General features: G+C 30.6%; 1 protein-coding gene across 2 annotated transcripts in view; it reads right to left on the bottom strand.

Moving 5' to 3' along the window:
- LOC114339447 (uncharacterized) overlaps positions 1-6147 on the bottom strand; it is a 38799-nt gene extending 32652 nt beyond the window's left edge. Inside the window, exons 1-2 of one of the 2 annotated variants that reach the window (XM_050654719.1) lie at positions 5601-6143; positions 4248-4562 (exon numbers count right to left, since the gene is read on the bottom strand). In XM_050654719.1, the coding sequence (XP_050510676.1) occupies positions 4248-4562; positions 5601-5693 (408 nt within the window). In that variant the 5' untranslated portion in view covers positions 5694-6143. Of the gene's footprint in view, positions 1-4247; positions 4563-5600 lie in introns of both variants that reach the window. The other variant, XM_050654720.1, reaches the window with a different exon arrangement.
- Positions 6148-14723: the final 8576 nt, after the last annotated feature.

Here is a 14723-nt window from a genome sequence, read left to right as displayed (position 1 = left end):
CAGACACTTCGGAGCCAGATTAGTCTAGTAAAATAAAATTACACTACATGTAAATCAAAATGTAAATTCGTACAGGTTGAAACAAATTTTATATCAAAGTTTAGGTGGGTACAAAAGATATTTTCAAAAAAGTATCCAAATCATAAAAGGGGATCATTGTTTAAATAATTAAAAAGGGGTCATTTTTGCAAAAAATTACTTTTTTAACTGCTGAAGTCATTCAATTACCAATGAAGGTCTACAGAATTGTTTTCTGCAAAGTTGAAGGGTAAATATTTCACATAAGACTTACTAAATTAAATTTGACCCCCTATTTATTTAAATAATTATACATAAAACTTTAAAAACAAATTTGCAAAAAAATATTTTTAGCGTTTTAAATAAGCACTATAAAATATATTATTTTACTGGAAAAGTTGCGCTATGTTATCAGTATTAACCGAAAAAAAAATTGGTCCAAAAATATTTAATATTTTTTGAGATATTGAATTTGTTTATTAAATGTTACTCTATTTTCAATTGCAAAAACGCGGTTGTTGCCAAAGAAATATTCACCTGTATTAAATCTTATTATTTTTATTTTTATGTATATTTTCGACAAATGTATTGATACATTCAAATTTCAATTAAACTTCCCCCTAAAATGACATTTGAAAATTATTCAAATTTGTTTATAACTTGTTTTTTTAATAACGTCGCGGGGACTAAATATTTTGAAATGCCGTTTCCATAATTGGGTTCCTGGAAATTTTTCACTAATTAACAAATTTTTTTGTCTTTTTTTCCTCTTCATTTTTTTTTTCTTGAAGTTATACTACTACGGGCCCTTTTAGGGTTAAGTTTCATTAAGAATGTTGAATCTCAAGTTGTAGATTCTAGACCTAAAAATATTAAGATTGGTCTAAAATAACTTTAATAAAATGTGGCTACTTACTGAGTTACAGGGTGTTTTATTTAAAAATTTAAAAATTATTTTTACCAAGTACTTTCAAACTATTTGACGTATCCTTATCATACTTAGCAGAACGTGTGAGTACTCTACAGTCTACTAAATTGTGATAAATAAAAGTTTCAATCTACTACCAGAGGCGTATACGACAGGGGATAGTTAATAGTTAACCCTTCCCAAATTCTACGCCACTGAGGGAAATACTATTTTAGCGAAATTTTCTGATTCTCCAATACTTTTTGTGTAAATAATATACTCTTTACTGGTAACGATTAAGTCATTAGTTTTCGAGATATTGGACGTTTAAAATGAATCGACATAGTTATTTTGATTCATTAATAATTCATTCATTTTAAACTTCCAATATCTCGCACACTGATGACTTTATCGATACCAATAAAGTTATTTACATACAAAGTATTGGAGAATCGAAAAATTTCGCTAAAATAGTAATTCACTCAGTGGCGTAGAATTTGGGAAGGGTCAATCATTCACTATCCCCTGTCGTACGCCTCTGGCACTACCTAGAAACGATTATTAATCACAATTTAGTAGGGTGTATAATAGCCACACTTTCTGCCAAGTATAATAAGGATACGTCAAATAGTTTTAAAGTACTTGGTAACAATAATTTTTAAATTTTTAAATAAAACACCCTGTAACTCAGTAAGTAGCCACATTTTATTTAAGAGATTTTAGTTAAATCTTAATATTTTTAGGTCTAGAATCTACAACTCACAGATTAAATATTCTTAATGAAATTTAACCCTAAAAGGGCCCGTAGTAATATAACTCCAAGAAAAAAAAAGAAGAAGAAAAAACGACAAAAAATTTTGTTAATTAGTAAAAAATTCCCAGGAACCCAATTGTCGAAACGGTATTTCAAAATACTTAATCACCGCGACGTTATTAAAAAAACAAAATATACACAAATTTGAATAATTTTCAAATGCCATTTTAGGGGGGAGTTTCGTTGAAATTTGAATTTATAAATACATTTATCGAAATTATCGATAAAAATCAAAATAACGAGATCTTATTCAGGTGAATATTTCTTTGGTAACAACGGCGTTTTTGCAATTGAAAATATAGTAACATTTAATAAACAAATTCAATATCTCAAAAAATATTAAATATTTTTTGACCAATTTTTTTTTGCTTAATACTGGTAACATAGCACAACTTTTTCTGTAAAAAAAGATATTTTATAGTGTTTATTTAAAACGCTAAAAATAATTTTTTGCAAATGTGTTTTTATAGTTTTATATACAATTATTTAAATAAAGAGGGGGTCAATTTTAATTAAGTAAGTCTTATGTGAAAGATTTACCCTTCAACTTTACAGAAAATAATCCTATTGACTTTGATTAGTAATTGAATGACCTCAGCAGTTAAAAAAGTATTTTTTTTGCAAAAATGACCCCTTTTTAATTATTTAAACAATCATCCCCTTGTATGATTTGGATACTTTTTTGAAAATATCTTTTGTATACACCTAAACTTTGATATAAAATTTGTTTCAACCTGTACGAATTTACATTTTGACTTTTTTTTATTTTATTAGGCTAGATGAGCTTGCTGAAGATTATGAGGAAGACTAATGTTTGTATACAGAGTGGGCCAAAGAAAACACTCCACCACGATATTTGGCAGTATTTATTTGATTTTAAGGAAATTACGAAACAGGTCGATTTTTGATCTAAGGGGGACACATTTTTGTGGTACAAACATTTGTCATTTGTCAACCCCTCCCTTCCACTTCCCCCACTCCTTATTTTTAAATAGTGAATAGGGGTCGTGGGCTAGCTCATTTAAAAGGTTATTCAATTCTCTATTCAGTAATATGTATAAACATTCACATAATTATGTATATAGGGTGTCCAAGAAAATTTTTTTTAATGAAATTACTAGACACAAAAAGAAGAACGTATGTAATTTATTTAATTCAAAATACATTCTACTGCTGTCACAAAACAGAAAAAAATGTTTTTTGATAAATAAACAGTGCTTTTCGCTTAATTTCAATGTACAAGCTGCCAACCATCTGCCTCTTGGTAGGTTGAATATTGAATTTAAGTGAAAAACAATATTTATTTGTCAAATAAACATTTTTCTCTGTTTTCTGTCAGTAGTAGAATGTATTTTGAGTTAAATAAATTGCATACATTCTTCTTTTTGTGTCAATTTAATTCAAAATATTTTTTCTTTGACACCCTGTATAAATAATTATGTAAATGTTAATATTACTGAATAGAGAATTGAATAACCTTTCAAATGAGGTAGTACATGAACCCTATTCCCTATTTAAAAATAAGGGGTGGGGAAATGGAAGGGAGGGGGTTGACAAATGACAGATGTATGTACCGTAGAAATGTGCCCCCCTTAGATCAAAAATCGACCTATTTCTTCATTTCCTTAAAATCTAATAAATACTGCTAAATATCGAGGTGGACGGTTTTCTTGGTCCACTCTGTATATTGTTTAATATTTAATAATTAATTGGTTAATATTAATATGTGTAATATAGCATTATTTAGGATTACTATTATTTATTATTGTATACCTCTCAGATCATTTTACGCAACAAATATCACAATAATTAGTAATACCAACCAACATAAAGGGGATTCTGACATTTACAGCATAACCCTCATCAATAGTCGAACCAAAATATTTAACCAAGCCAGCCAAAAGGCGTAACCCAGAAAATATAATATAAAATTATTTTTTCTTGTATTTGTAAGTAATAATATAAATTTTTATGGTATTTATTTAATTCAGGAGATGAAGTGGTACATGTAGATAGTAAAAGAATATTGAAATTAGCTACATAGTATACGTAATTCAGTTTTTTAATCTCCTGTAAAATTCATAAATTGAGGGTTACGCCCTTTGGCCTTTACACCATCGAAATATGAAGATACTACAAACATTCCAATCCAAAAAACTATGTATGATAAGTAAAGCTCCATGGTATGTATCTAACCAGACACTTCACAATGATCTGGACATCCCACTAATCAAGGACATAATAAAGAATCATTCAATAAAATATAAAAATCACACCACTGACGAGAACAACGAATTGATAAATAATTTATACACCCAACCACTTGCTGAAAGAAGACTGAAGAGAGTAAGGCCAGAAGAGAGTAAGGCCACAATAATACCTACTTAGAGAACCATCACTGGACGGTACCTAACTCACCTTGATTTACTTTCAGACTATTTACTTATTACTTTGCATTTAGAGTAGATTGTAATCATGCAGTGTATCAATAAAAAAATATATACCTACCATTGATATCATGCATATCTGGCACATTTCGAGAATTAAATCATGGCGTAAAACATTAGATTCATTTTCATAAAGAAATATTTGAGGCATAAATATAATCTTCAAGCAGAGTCTACAAGCAGAACTCACTTTTCCTTGGCAGTTATTGTTTGTTTGTACCAACCTCGTTAAATCAATTTTATCTGCAGTTGCCTCTTTAGCTGCTTTGATCTTTTCGTTGGTATCATTTATTGTGCCCACAAACGCACTGAGGGTTTCAATGTTTGTAAAGCATATTTCGCATAATAGAAGGTCTAGATTTCTCACAATGGAATACTAAAATAATAAAATAACCTTGTTAATACTTTTGAAAGAAAGATATTAAGGAGGATATTGGGACCCATTTGCGACAATGGTATATGGAGAATAAGGTTCAACCACAAGCTATACCAATATTACAAAGAATCTTCTATAGCAGCAGTTCTCAACCTTTTTGAGTCATGTACCACCTACAGTCCCTTTTATTATTTTTGGTACCACCTATATTTTTAGATTGTATTATCAAGACCTACTAAGTACTACTATTTTAATTTTTTATTGTGTTTTGTGTACCACCTAAAATAATGATATGTACCACCAGTGGTAAGTACATGGTACCTACCACAGATTGAGAACCGCTGTTCTATAGCAAATTATGCAAAAATATAAAGATTGCGCTGGGCAGATCACCTCATAAGAATGGATAACGACAGAACACATAGTAGAACGCTTAGCGAAACTATGGTGGGACGTCAGCCAGTAGGAAGAACAAGGAATAGGTGGATAGACCAAGTGAGAACCGATGTTAAAGAGATATTGAGAGTGAATAACTGGAGGAGAGCACCCAGGGACAGAGATACTAGGAGGTGGATATTAGGGGAGGCCAGGTCCCAATTTGGGCTGTAGTGCCCATAGGAGAGAGAATACTAAAATAGAAATAAGACTAAAATGTTTAAGTTTGATAATATATACGTGCAAAATATCATTTTTCTTATTTTTTAAATATCTACATTAAGTGTGCAAAATCATCAGCAGAAAATAAAAATTTTCTAAACAAATTACAATTTTTTATTGAAAAAAAAAAAGATAAAATTATCTACCAATAAAAATAGGCATGTAAAAAAAGTTTTCGGAAAGAAGTGTTTAATGCTGCATCAAGATATCATTTTTTTTAATTTTTACTCTAATTATTGCAAGAGTCTTGTAAAATTATATAAAAAATATTACATAGTAAACTCAACTTTTCCCCATAAAATAATTTTCTGAGTATTACCATTTAAATTTTTTTTAAAGTACAATAAATAAATACAGAAAATTACGTTGGTTAGAACTTACCATGCCAGGTATATATTTTTTCAATAATTCTAAAACCTTTTGAGACATCATTTTCTCACCCTCTGTTTGTAAACATAACCTGCAGATTCCCATATTTATTAATTTTGAAGAGTTTCTGAATAAAAACTAGTTTTTTGTACTCTCAAAAATCACCCAATAATTTTTACATCAATTTCTCTTTTAAATTAGTTTGGATTGGATAAAGAACTAAACAATAGATTAAACATCATACAGAGATCAAAATCTCCATCTACTCTCAAGTTAATTATCTTCCATTTTCCATCCATTCAAAAAAAAAACCAAAAGATTTTCTGATTCAAAATTTTTCAGATAATTCTGCAGATTTCTTTTTCGTAGATCAACGCAAACGACATCACATTGGTACACTTTTTTGTAGATGGAAATAAAGACATGCAATAGTTAAATATTTCCATAGAAAGTTATTACTTATTATAAAATTCTAAATGTTTCTCACACTTTTTATCCAATTCACAAGTATGTATAAAATTAACATGATTATTTTTTAATTTTTGTCGCCAACCCTTCTCAAATCTCACAGATCGATTAGGATTACACAAAAAACTAAAGATGTCGCCATAATAGTATTTTCCATTTTCTTTTGTCTTGTTCTGTCTCCTTGTAAATAATAGCAAAACAGTTAATACATTAAAAAATATATATATAAAAGAGAAACAATAATTTTACCCTATGAAAGTTTAACTTAACTAATAATTATATCTAGAATATTTAATTCACAAATATATTTTTCTGAACTCAAATCTTCGAATATTGAGACAATTGACATTATCGCCATCTGTTACAATATTGATAAACTGTAAAGTTCATATGACTTCAATAGATGTCGCAGCAAGTTTGCCATTTTCCTAATATAATTTTTGAAAATATTGAATTGAATAATTAAAATAATTATTATTCATTGAATAGTATTGTTCAATTTTTTTTGGTATTTCGTTTTATTATCTAATAAAGGAATCTAAGATTCTTCGTTCTCAAATTTGATTTAACAGGTTTTATTAAACTCTTTGAGGATTGGCAAAATGTATAATAATTTTGAATATTTTATGAATGTGTAACTAAACTCTAGAAAATCTTTTTGGTCAATTTGTTGTGATATATAGATATAGCTAATCCTATATTATATCCGGTTTTGTTTGACGATAAAAATTTATTAAGTGAAAAATTCGCAAATTTATTGGCAAAGCGTTTAAGTACCTATAAAGCGGAAACGACTAATAAAACACAACCAACGTGCAGATAGAGCAAAAAAATCCGCAGTTCAATAGAGTTGCTAGTAGAGATGTTAACAGGCACAGAAGGAACAGTGACAGAAGGTATTGTTTTTTTTTTTCTAAAATAATAATGTGATTTGTTGCCTGATCTGAAACTAGAGTATAGAAGAAATGTTAAAACTTCGTGAAATGAAGAAGAAGAAGACTTTGAGTGATACAGAGAGCAACGGAAAGAGCACAGACTTCTATTAAACAACCTAGAGTCTAGGAGGTCTAACTACGATCTTATTAAGACATAATAAATGAAGCCGGTATAGGGCGCTATATGTATCGACGAAAAATATAATAATAAGTGGGCAAAAACACCATCCTGGAAGTGCAGTAGAAAGAACGAAATTACCACGGAATTTATGAGGAAGAGGACTTATGGATATATTTGAGCAATTAGTTAAACAGATTGCTAATTTAAGAACTTATTTTCAGATGCAGGCTGAGACGTCTACTCGACATCTCGCTATTTGCGCAGTAGATGACACAACACCGATCAAACTGAGGGAACCAGAAATGCGCATAAACCACAGTGGCGACGCGTGACTTTTTCTGAAGTGTTACCAAAACCAGATGCAAAAAATATTATTTAAAAAAATGAAGATATGGCTAAATGTATATATACACTCATCGTCACAAAATTCCGCCACCCAAAATTTTTGAGTAAGTTTAATATAGGTATATCTTTATTATTTGTACTTCGATTTTAATGATTCTTGCACGAGTTTGTAGGTACATGTATTGATGTCAATTGCTATTATTCCGGTAACAAAAATTTTTTGCTTAGATGACATTATACGGGGGTGAATGTAAGCGTTGTTTTTTCTCCTAACTTTAAAAAATTCTGTGGAAAAATTGGAGGGCTGATTTTGTTTCATACTCCTTTTGTACTATCCTCGAGGTATCACTAAGGTCTTGTTTTTTGAATTATCTGAATATCTCTTTTCTTGTAAGAGCTGTAAATAAAAACACTGCTTTGAAGGTTTATTTAATTAAAAATATCAAACGCACTAAAATTAACAAAACAAAACAAATTTAACAACATAACAAAACAATTCAATAGCGGTTATGTCCACCTCTTGCAGCAACGACTGCTCGCAATCTGTTTAGCATCTAATAAAGATATGTTTTCCTTGCCTGGGGAATAGCCCGATATTCCTCTACCAGGGCCATAACTGTACCAAATTTTCTGGAGGCCTAGGATGACGGCAAATAGCTTTTTGAAGTTATACTTTTTTAGGCGCGATTGAGATTGAGGGTGAATTTATATTGATCTGCGCGCATGCGCACACCGACAGTTTGGTATTAGTCTTTATACGGGCTCTGATTGGGTGTTGAAATGATCTGTCAATAATTGTTCAATATGGAGGTTATCGGTAAACAAAAATGTTGTATAATATATTAGTTTTTATTGTTGTGAGGACAGAAATAAAATCAAATTTATAATTATAGTGACTTTTTAAATAGTTTTGAAAAGCCACAGGTACGTAATTCTAAATGTTTCAGTTGTATTCCAATAAAAAATTATCTTCATACCTATTTGGAAAATGTAAAAAAAATGTACTTACCTAGTACTTACTATGCTATACCCCTAGTAGGCAATGCTTTAATTTACATAATCTGATTACGAACAAACTTTTTACAAATTTTCATCTAATGTATCGTTTTCTTACTCTATATATTGTTGTATTTTAATTCGACAAAAATCAAACTAATAAAAATTCATATAAACAAAATGTCAAAAAGTTCAATTTGTGTATATTCCCTCATGACGTATACGCGAAGGTGGTGCAGTTTGAAATCGCTTCGACTCTCGTACGGCGGGATACACGGGAAGTAGGTTCAAGCCCAATGCAAGTTCATTGGGCATTCATCATTTTTTTATTTTTTTTTATAGATTTTATGATTGTAAGTATATTATTATATAATTTTTTTCAGAAAATACGTATTTAATTAAAATTTTTGGCAACAATTATTGTTCAGAAATCATTTGTGGCATTTTTCAATGTGTTTGTGTGTGTTTTATTCTTTTATTTTTTTAATTTTTGGTATTGTTTTAATAAAAATTTTTGGAAAGTAGTAGAGAAACTGTTTAAATTATATTGATTTCGTTGAAATCATATAATAGAAGTATAACTTCTTACGTGCATACAAAGTACACACATTCTTTTTTTATTCATCCCATATATGCTCAATATGATTGAAATCTGGGATGCATGCGGGCCATTCTAATCTCATCAATCCAACCTCAATTGTATGAGTCAATCAGTGTTTTTATTTACAAAAAATGGTACAGCTCTTACAAGAAAAAAGATATTCGGATAATTCAAAAAACAAAATGTTGGTGATGCCTCCGGGAAAATATGACGGGACTATGAAATAAAATCAGCTATTCCATTTTTCCACAGAATTTTTTAAAATTAGGAGAAAATACAACGCTTCCTTTCACCCCTGTACAATGACATGCAAGCAAAATTTTTTGTTACCGGAATAATACCAAACAATATGAATACATGTACCTACAAACTGGTGTAAGAATCTTGAAAATCGGAGCATAAATAATAAAGTTATAAATTGTCAAACTTTATCAAAAATTTTGGGTGGCGGAATTTTGTGCCGGTGAGTGTAGCTTCAATAATATCATTTTGTATATCACTTGAAACTCTTGAAAAAACAGATGTTTCTAGATGTTGACAAAATTTTTGATCTTTTTTGGCAATTAATGTTAACAATTCCCTGTAATTGCCTGGATTGTCAGAGTCGTCGCACTTAAAATGACCACGAAACGCTAGTTCTTGTTTGGCCCAAAAACATACAGTATCTATTATAAGTGTGCTAAGGATATACCTACCTATTTTTTAACAAACTCATTATGTTTAGCAATATTTGCTTTAAAAGCTTGGTTAAGAGAACTTTTGATTTTTGTTTTGCCAAACTGAATCAAACTGGGTATACATCTTACATGTAGGTAACGGAGAAATTTCATGTGTCCTTTTTAAAAATCTAACACTATTTAAATCGTGAACCTGGTCCACCCATTTTTCTGTAGAAACCAGAAGACATGGCCAACAATACAGTATATTTTTCTTGCAACCATAATATAACCAAGAATTTTCACTGTACCGACTAAATTTAAAATATCGAACTACTTTTGTTGATTCCTTTTTTAAATTGTTTAAAATAGGTCTTTCATTTTTAATCTTATTTTTTTCTTCAAAATTATACAAGGAGAATTACTTTTCAAGTAGTAGATCGATTAAGAAGCGACACTCATCCATGGTTAACTGCACGCACACTTTTTATATGTACTGTCACCAATTTTAAATCTGGTAACAACGCTACTGATACACAGCGCGCTTATGCCGTCGCTTCTTCAAAATGTTCAGTCACTAGCCGGTCCCGAGCGCCAGCGTGGGTATATAACCATTGTTACCAGAAATGAGTCTGGTAACAGAGTATAATAAAGTGCAACTGAGTCACATAAACTCGCCAATATTTTCGTGTCTACGAGTAGTTGGCTATTTACTGAGTTAGGTACTATTACCACATAATATAATAATATATTTCTATTGGTAAAAATATTGGTAAATAGAATTATTCATCGTCATAAAATATTTATTTGCAAGATTTTTAATTGTTACCAATGGTAACAGTGGTTACATTGACGCTTCGCCAGTGATAAACCACCTTATAAAGGACGAAAAAATGTGCACCTGGATGGGTAAACCTATGCAAAGGCGACATCCCAATGAGTCCAGCCAAGACAATGGGTCTATTGAATTAAAAGAAGTATTTGCTTTTACTTCCTCGTATTTAAGTATTTACTTAATAGTAATTGAATAAAGCATTAAAGAAATGACTTTATTCAATTAGTATTAAGTAAATACTTAAATACAAGTATTTAAAGTATTTAAAGTAAAAGCAAATACTTCTTTTTATTCAATAGACCCTATGTCGACAATACAGCGTCGAACTATTGGTTGACATCAGGAAAGATGTTCCCTGAAATAGAAGTTTCATTACTAGCCATTCAGGATCAGATTATACTAACCAAAATTTACCTGAAATATAGATATTGCCAAATACCTTTAAGTCCAAAACGAAAATTGTCGATGGATGTTAGGTAGGTAAGTCCAAGAATCCATCCAACATCTTACAGGGGGCTGCCAGGCATTTGCTGCAACTGAAAACAAGGAGCAGCATGACTCAGTAGGAAAGTTCTGATAGCTTGATCAAGAGATAGCTATCAAGCTGGGAGTTCTGCAAATGGACCATCTCCCATATTATCAAAACGTCCCTGTGAGTATGCTTGAGAATAACAACTACAAGTTATACAGGGACTCCACTGTATTCACAGATCAAACGGTGGCACATAATAGACCAGATCTCGTACTATAGTTAATAAATTAACAAGACAAACAACACTCATCGATGTGGCGATACCTAACAATTATATCTACGTACAGTCGGAAAAATTAAAGAGTACCCATGAACGAACATATAAAACACGCTGTATTTTCCTGTCAACGTGTCACAAAGAAAATTGTCCAGTGCAAGTACATGTAACAATAATTATTACATGTACTTGCGCTGGCCAATTTTTTGTGTGACACGGTGACAGGAAAATACAGCGCGTTTTATATGTTCGTTCATGGGTATTCTTTCATTTTTCCTACTGTACTAAGTATAGATCGCCAAGTACAGAGATATGGAAATTCAAATACGAAGACGATGGACAATGCAAAGTACCCAGACAATACCGATTATGTCTACTACGAGAGTCATTTCGAAGAACCTCCTCGAAAACATACAAAAGCTCGGTCTAAATTAACTCCTTTATAAGACCATAAAGACAGTTGTACTTGTACTACTCGTGAGCGTCATAGTCCATTCTTTCACAGTTTTTGCTGTAGATTTTAACGAACCGCTTGGATTGACATGAAATTTGGCATACGCATAGCTAACATGTCCAAGAAAAAAAGTGATATGGTGCCGATGTGTGCTTTTGCCCTGGGGGTGACTTTCACCCCATCTCGGGAGTGAAAAAATATATGTCCAAGATAAGTCCCGAAATGGACAAACTGACTAATTTTAAGCAACTTTTGTTCTGTAAAGTTTTTTCACCCAATTTATACTTTTCGAGTTATTTGCAAGTGAATATGTTCATTTTTCAACAAAATAACCACGTTTTTAGACGGTTTTTCGCAAATAACTCAAAACGTAAGCATTTTGCTGAAAAAAATATTCTTAGTAAAACTATAGCCTATAAAATAGTGGAAAAAAAAACGGTGTATATATTAGGTCTCTATTCCTAGTAAAAGCAGAGTTATAGCTAATGAAAAATAGGTTCATATTCGAAAAATTCCAAAGAGATATAATTCAATGTGAAATATCCAAATATTGAAGCATTCTTGGGGAAAACACATTACAATTTTTTTAAAGTGTTTAAAAAAACTTTATTTCTGTTTTTATAAAAAACATTTCTAGCATCAAATGTAAGCAAGTTACGCTCAAAATAAAGTTGGTCCCTTTTGTTTTGGCAAAAAAATCAGGAAGATCACCCCCCAATTAGCAACTTAAATGAAATTAATCGTTACCGCTTCACAAGTTACTTTACTTATATTGTGTTTTGTTTTTATATTATCTGTAAGTTGCATCGAATGAAAGTGCTTATTTTTGAAAAAATTTGGTTTTAAAGAAAAATTTTTAAAAATTTCAGTTTTGAAAAAAATTGCTTTTTTTCAAAAGAACTTTATTTTGAGCTTAACTTGTTTACTTTTGATGCTAAAAATTTTTTTAAAAAAATAAAAATAAGCATTTTTTAAACACTTTAAAAAAGTTAAAAGGAGTTTTCCCCAAAAAGTGCTTCATTTTTTGGTTATGGCACGTTAAAATATTCGATTTGGAATTTGACGAAATGAAAATACTTTTCATTAGCTATAACTCTGCTTCTACTATGGTTTATTTTTTAACCAGGAGGAGTAAACTAAAAAGACATATTCACACCGAGGAAAGTCATTAGAAAAATAACCAAATACATCTTCTTTTTTGGTTGATCATGTCAGCCCTCAACGGTAATCCATAAATATTATATTATATTAATACGCCATTAAAGAGTTATAAAAATAACTGCTTTTTATATAAAGCAGACTAAAAATCTAAAAATTAAAGGAATAACACAGAAAACACAAAAAATCGCCGATATAACTTAATTAACCTATGAAATGTCAATCGTGTCAAAATGTGATAAATGTCATTAGTGTAAAATTTTTATATCAGTGGAGTAAACTTGCCTGCGGTTGGACCAATTACAAACAAGCATTACAGCGCGGTAAATTTAAATCACTCCTCTTGGTTTAAAAACAAACCATAGGTATAGTGACCTAATATATATGTTAGAGTTCAAGTTGATTATCCAGTTGGAGTTGACTCCAACTAGTTGGAGTCAACTCTAACGGCTGGTTTCAGTAAAAGTTGATTATAAATATAAAATGAAGATTTATATTCAACATTTACTAGTAAAAGTAGACTCCAACTAGGAAAAGTATACTCTTCCCAATGCCATTTAGTAAAAGTTGATTCTGATTTACACAAACAGCCGATTCTAGAAATTAAATGTTACTGAATATGTTGAAATTAGTCTAGGCTGTATCGTCGCCCCCGTTAGGTACATTACTCCGATTCGAATTTTTTGCACAAACTTACTCAAAAAGAGGTCCTTATAACAAATCTACTGGGTGCCAGGCAGTACCTTGATCGATAAATTGTTTAAACAATTTTTTTTAGACAAATTCACAAAAATAATTTTTTCACTTCGAACAATTTTTTTTACATCATTTGGGTTATTCTGAGCAAAAAAAGGTATTTTGTGATTTTTTTCTAAAATTGATTGTTGTCGAGTTATACGCGATTTAAAATTTGAAAAATGCGAAAATAGCCATTTTCAAGGCTTAATAACTCGGTTAAAATCCATTATTATGAAAGTCAGAAAGTGACCAAATCAAAGTTTATAGCCCCCTCTACAAGATCCAGCAGAAATTTTTGTCACTATTTTATTACTAAGCTTTATCTTTAATTATTAACAATGAGCGCTAAGTGTGTATTAGGCGGACGTCAATGGTGAGTGCTAAAGAGATGGTACCGCGTGACACCCAGTGTATTTGTTATAAGGATTGTTATACGGAGCAGATTTTTGTTTTTTTTTTAATTCAGTTAGTACTAAGGAATGTATTACCTCAATTTTAAATTAGAACTCACATTAAACTTTTTAATATCTGCATTTTTCATTATACCAATTAAAACTAAATATTAATCTCTTTGTTAAAAAATTTTTTCGGTTGACAGATGAAAAATTAACCTAACTGCCTTTGACATCTTGTCATTCATTTCTGGCACCAAACTGTCTAATCAGTTGGTTCGTAACCTCTCACCTGAACACAGGTACTTACCTTGTGCAATTTTCGAGCAAGGATGAAATACATTCACAGGTGATCTTTAAATCTTAAGACATCGACTTAATGTCGACCACTTTTGATTATAGAATGTAACAATAATGTATTTTTGAGGTTTTTATACCTATTGAAGTGGCTAGTTTCAATTACTTGTACACTGGACGTAAGTCACCACATTTTCTTAAAAAAAAATTAACTGTCAAAATTTCATCCTTTTGCTTTTTAATCTTAGTGGTTTACTTATTTCCAGGTTTACACTGATGATGGTCAGTTTGACCGAAAACGTTTTGTACTTCCACTCCTTCGTGGATAAATTTTAAGGATTTTTTAATAAATTCATATATGCCTACATACAACAGAAGTGTTTACTTCAT

Source organism: Diabrotica virgifera, chromosome 6, assembly GCF_917563875.1.
Source record: "Diabrotica virgifera virgifera chromosome 6, PGI_DIABVI_V3a".
Classification (NCBI taxonomy): domain Eukaryota; kingdom Metazoa; phylum Arthropoda; class Insecta; order Coleoptera; family Chrysomelidae; genus Diabrotica; species Diabrotica virgifera.
This window is presented reverse-complemented; position numbering and strand designations above follow the sequence as displayed.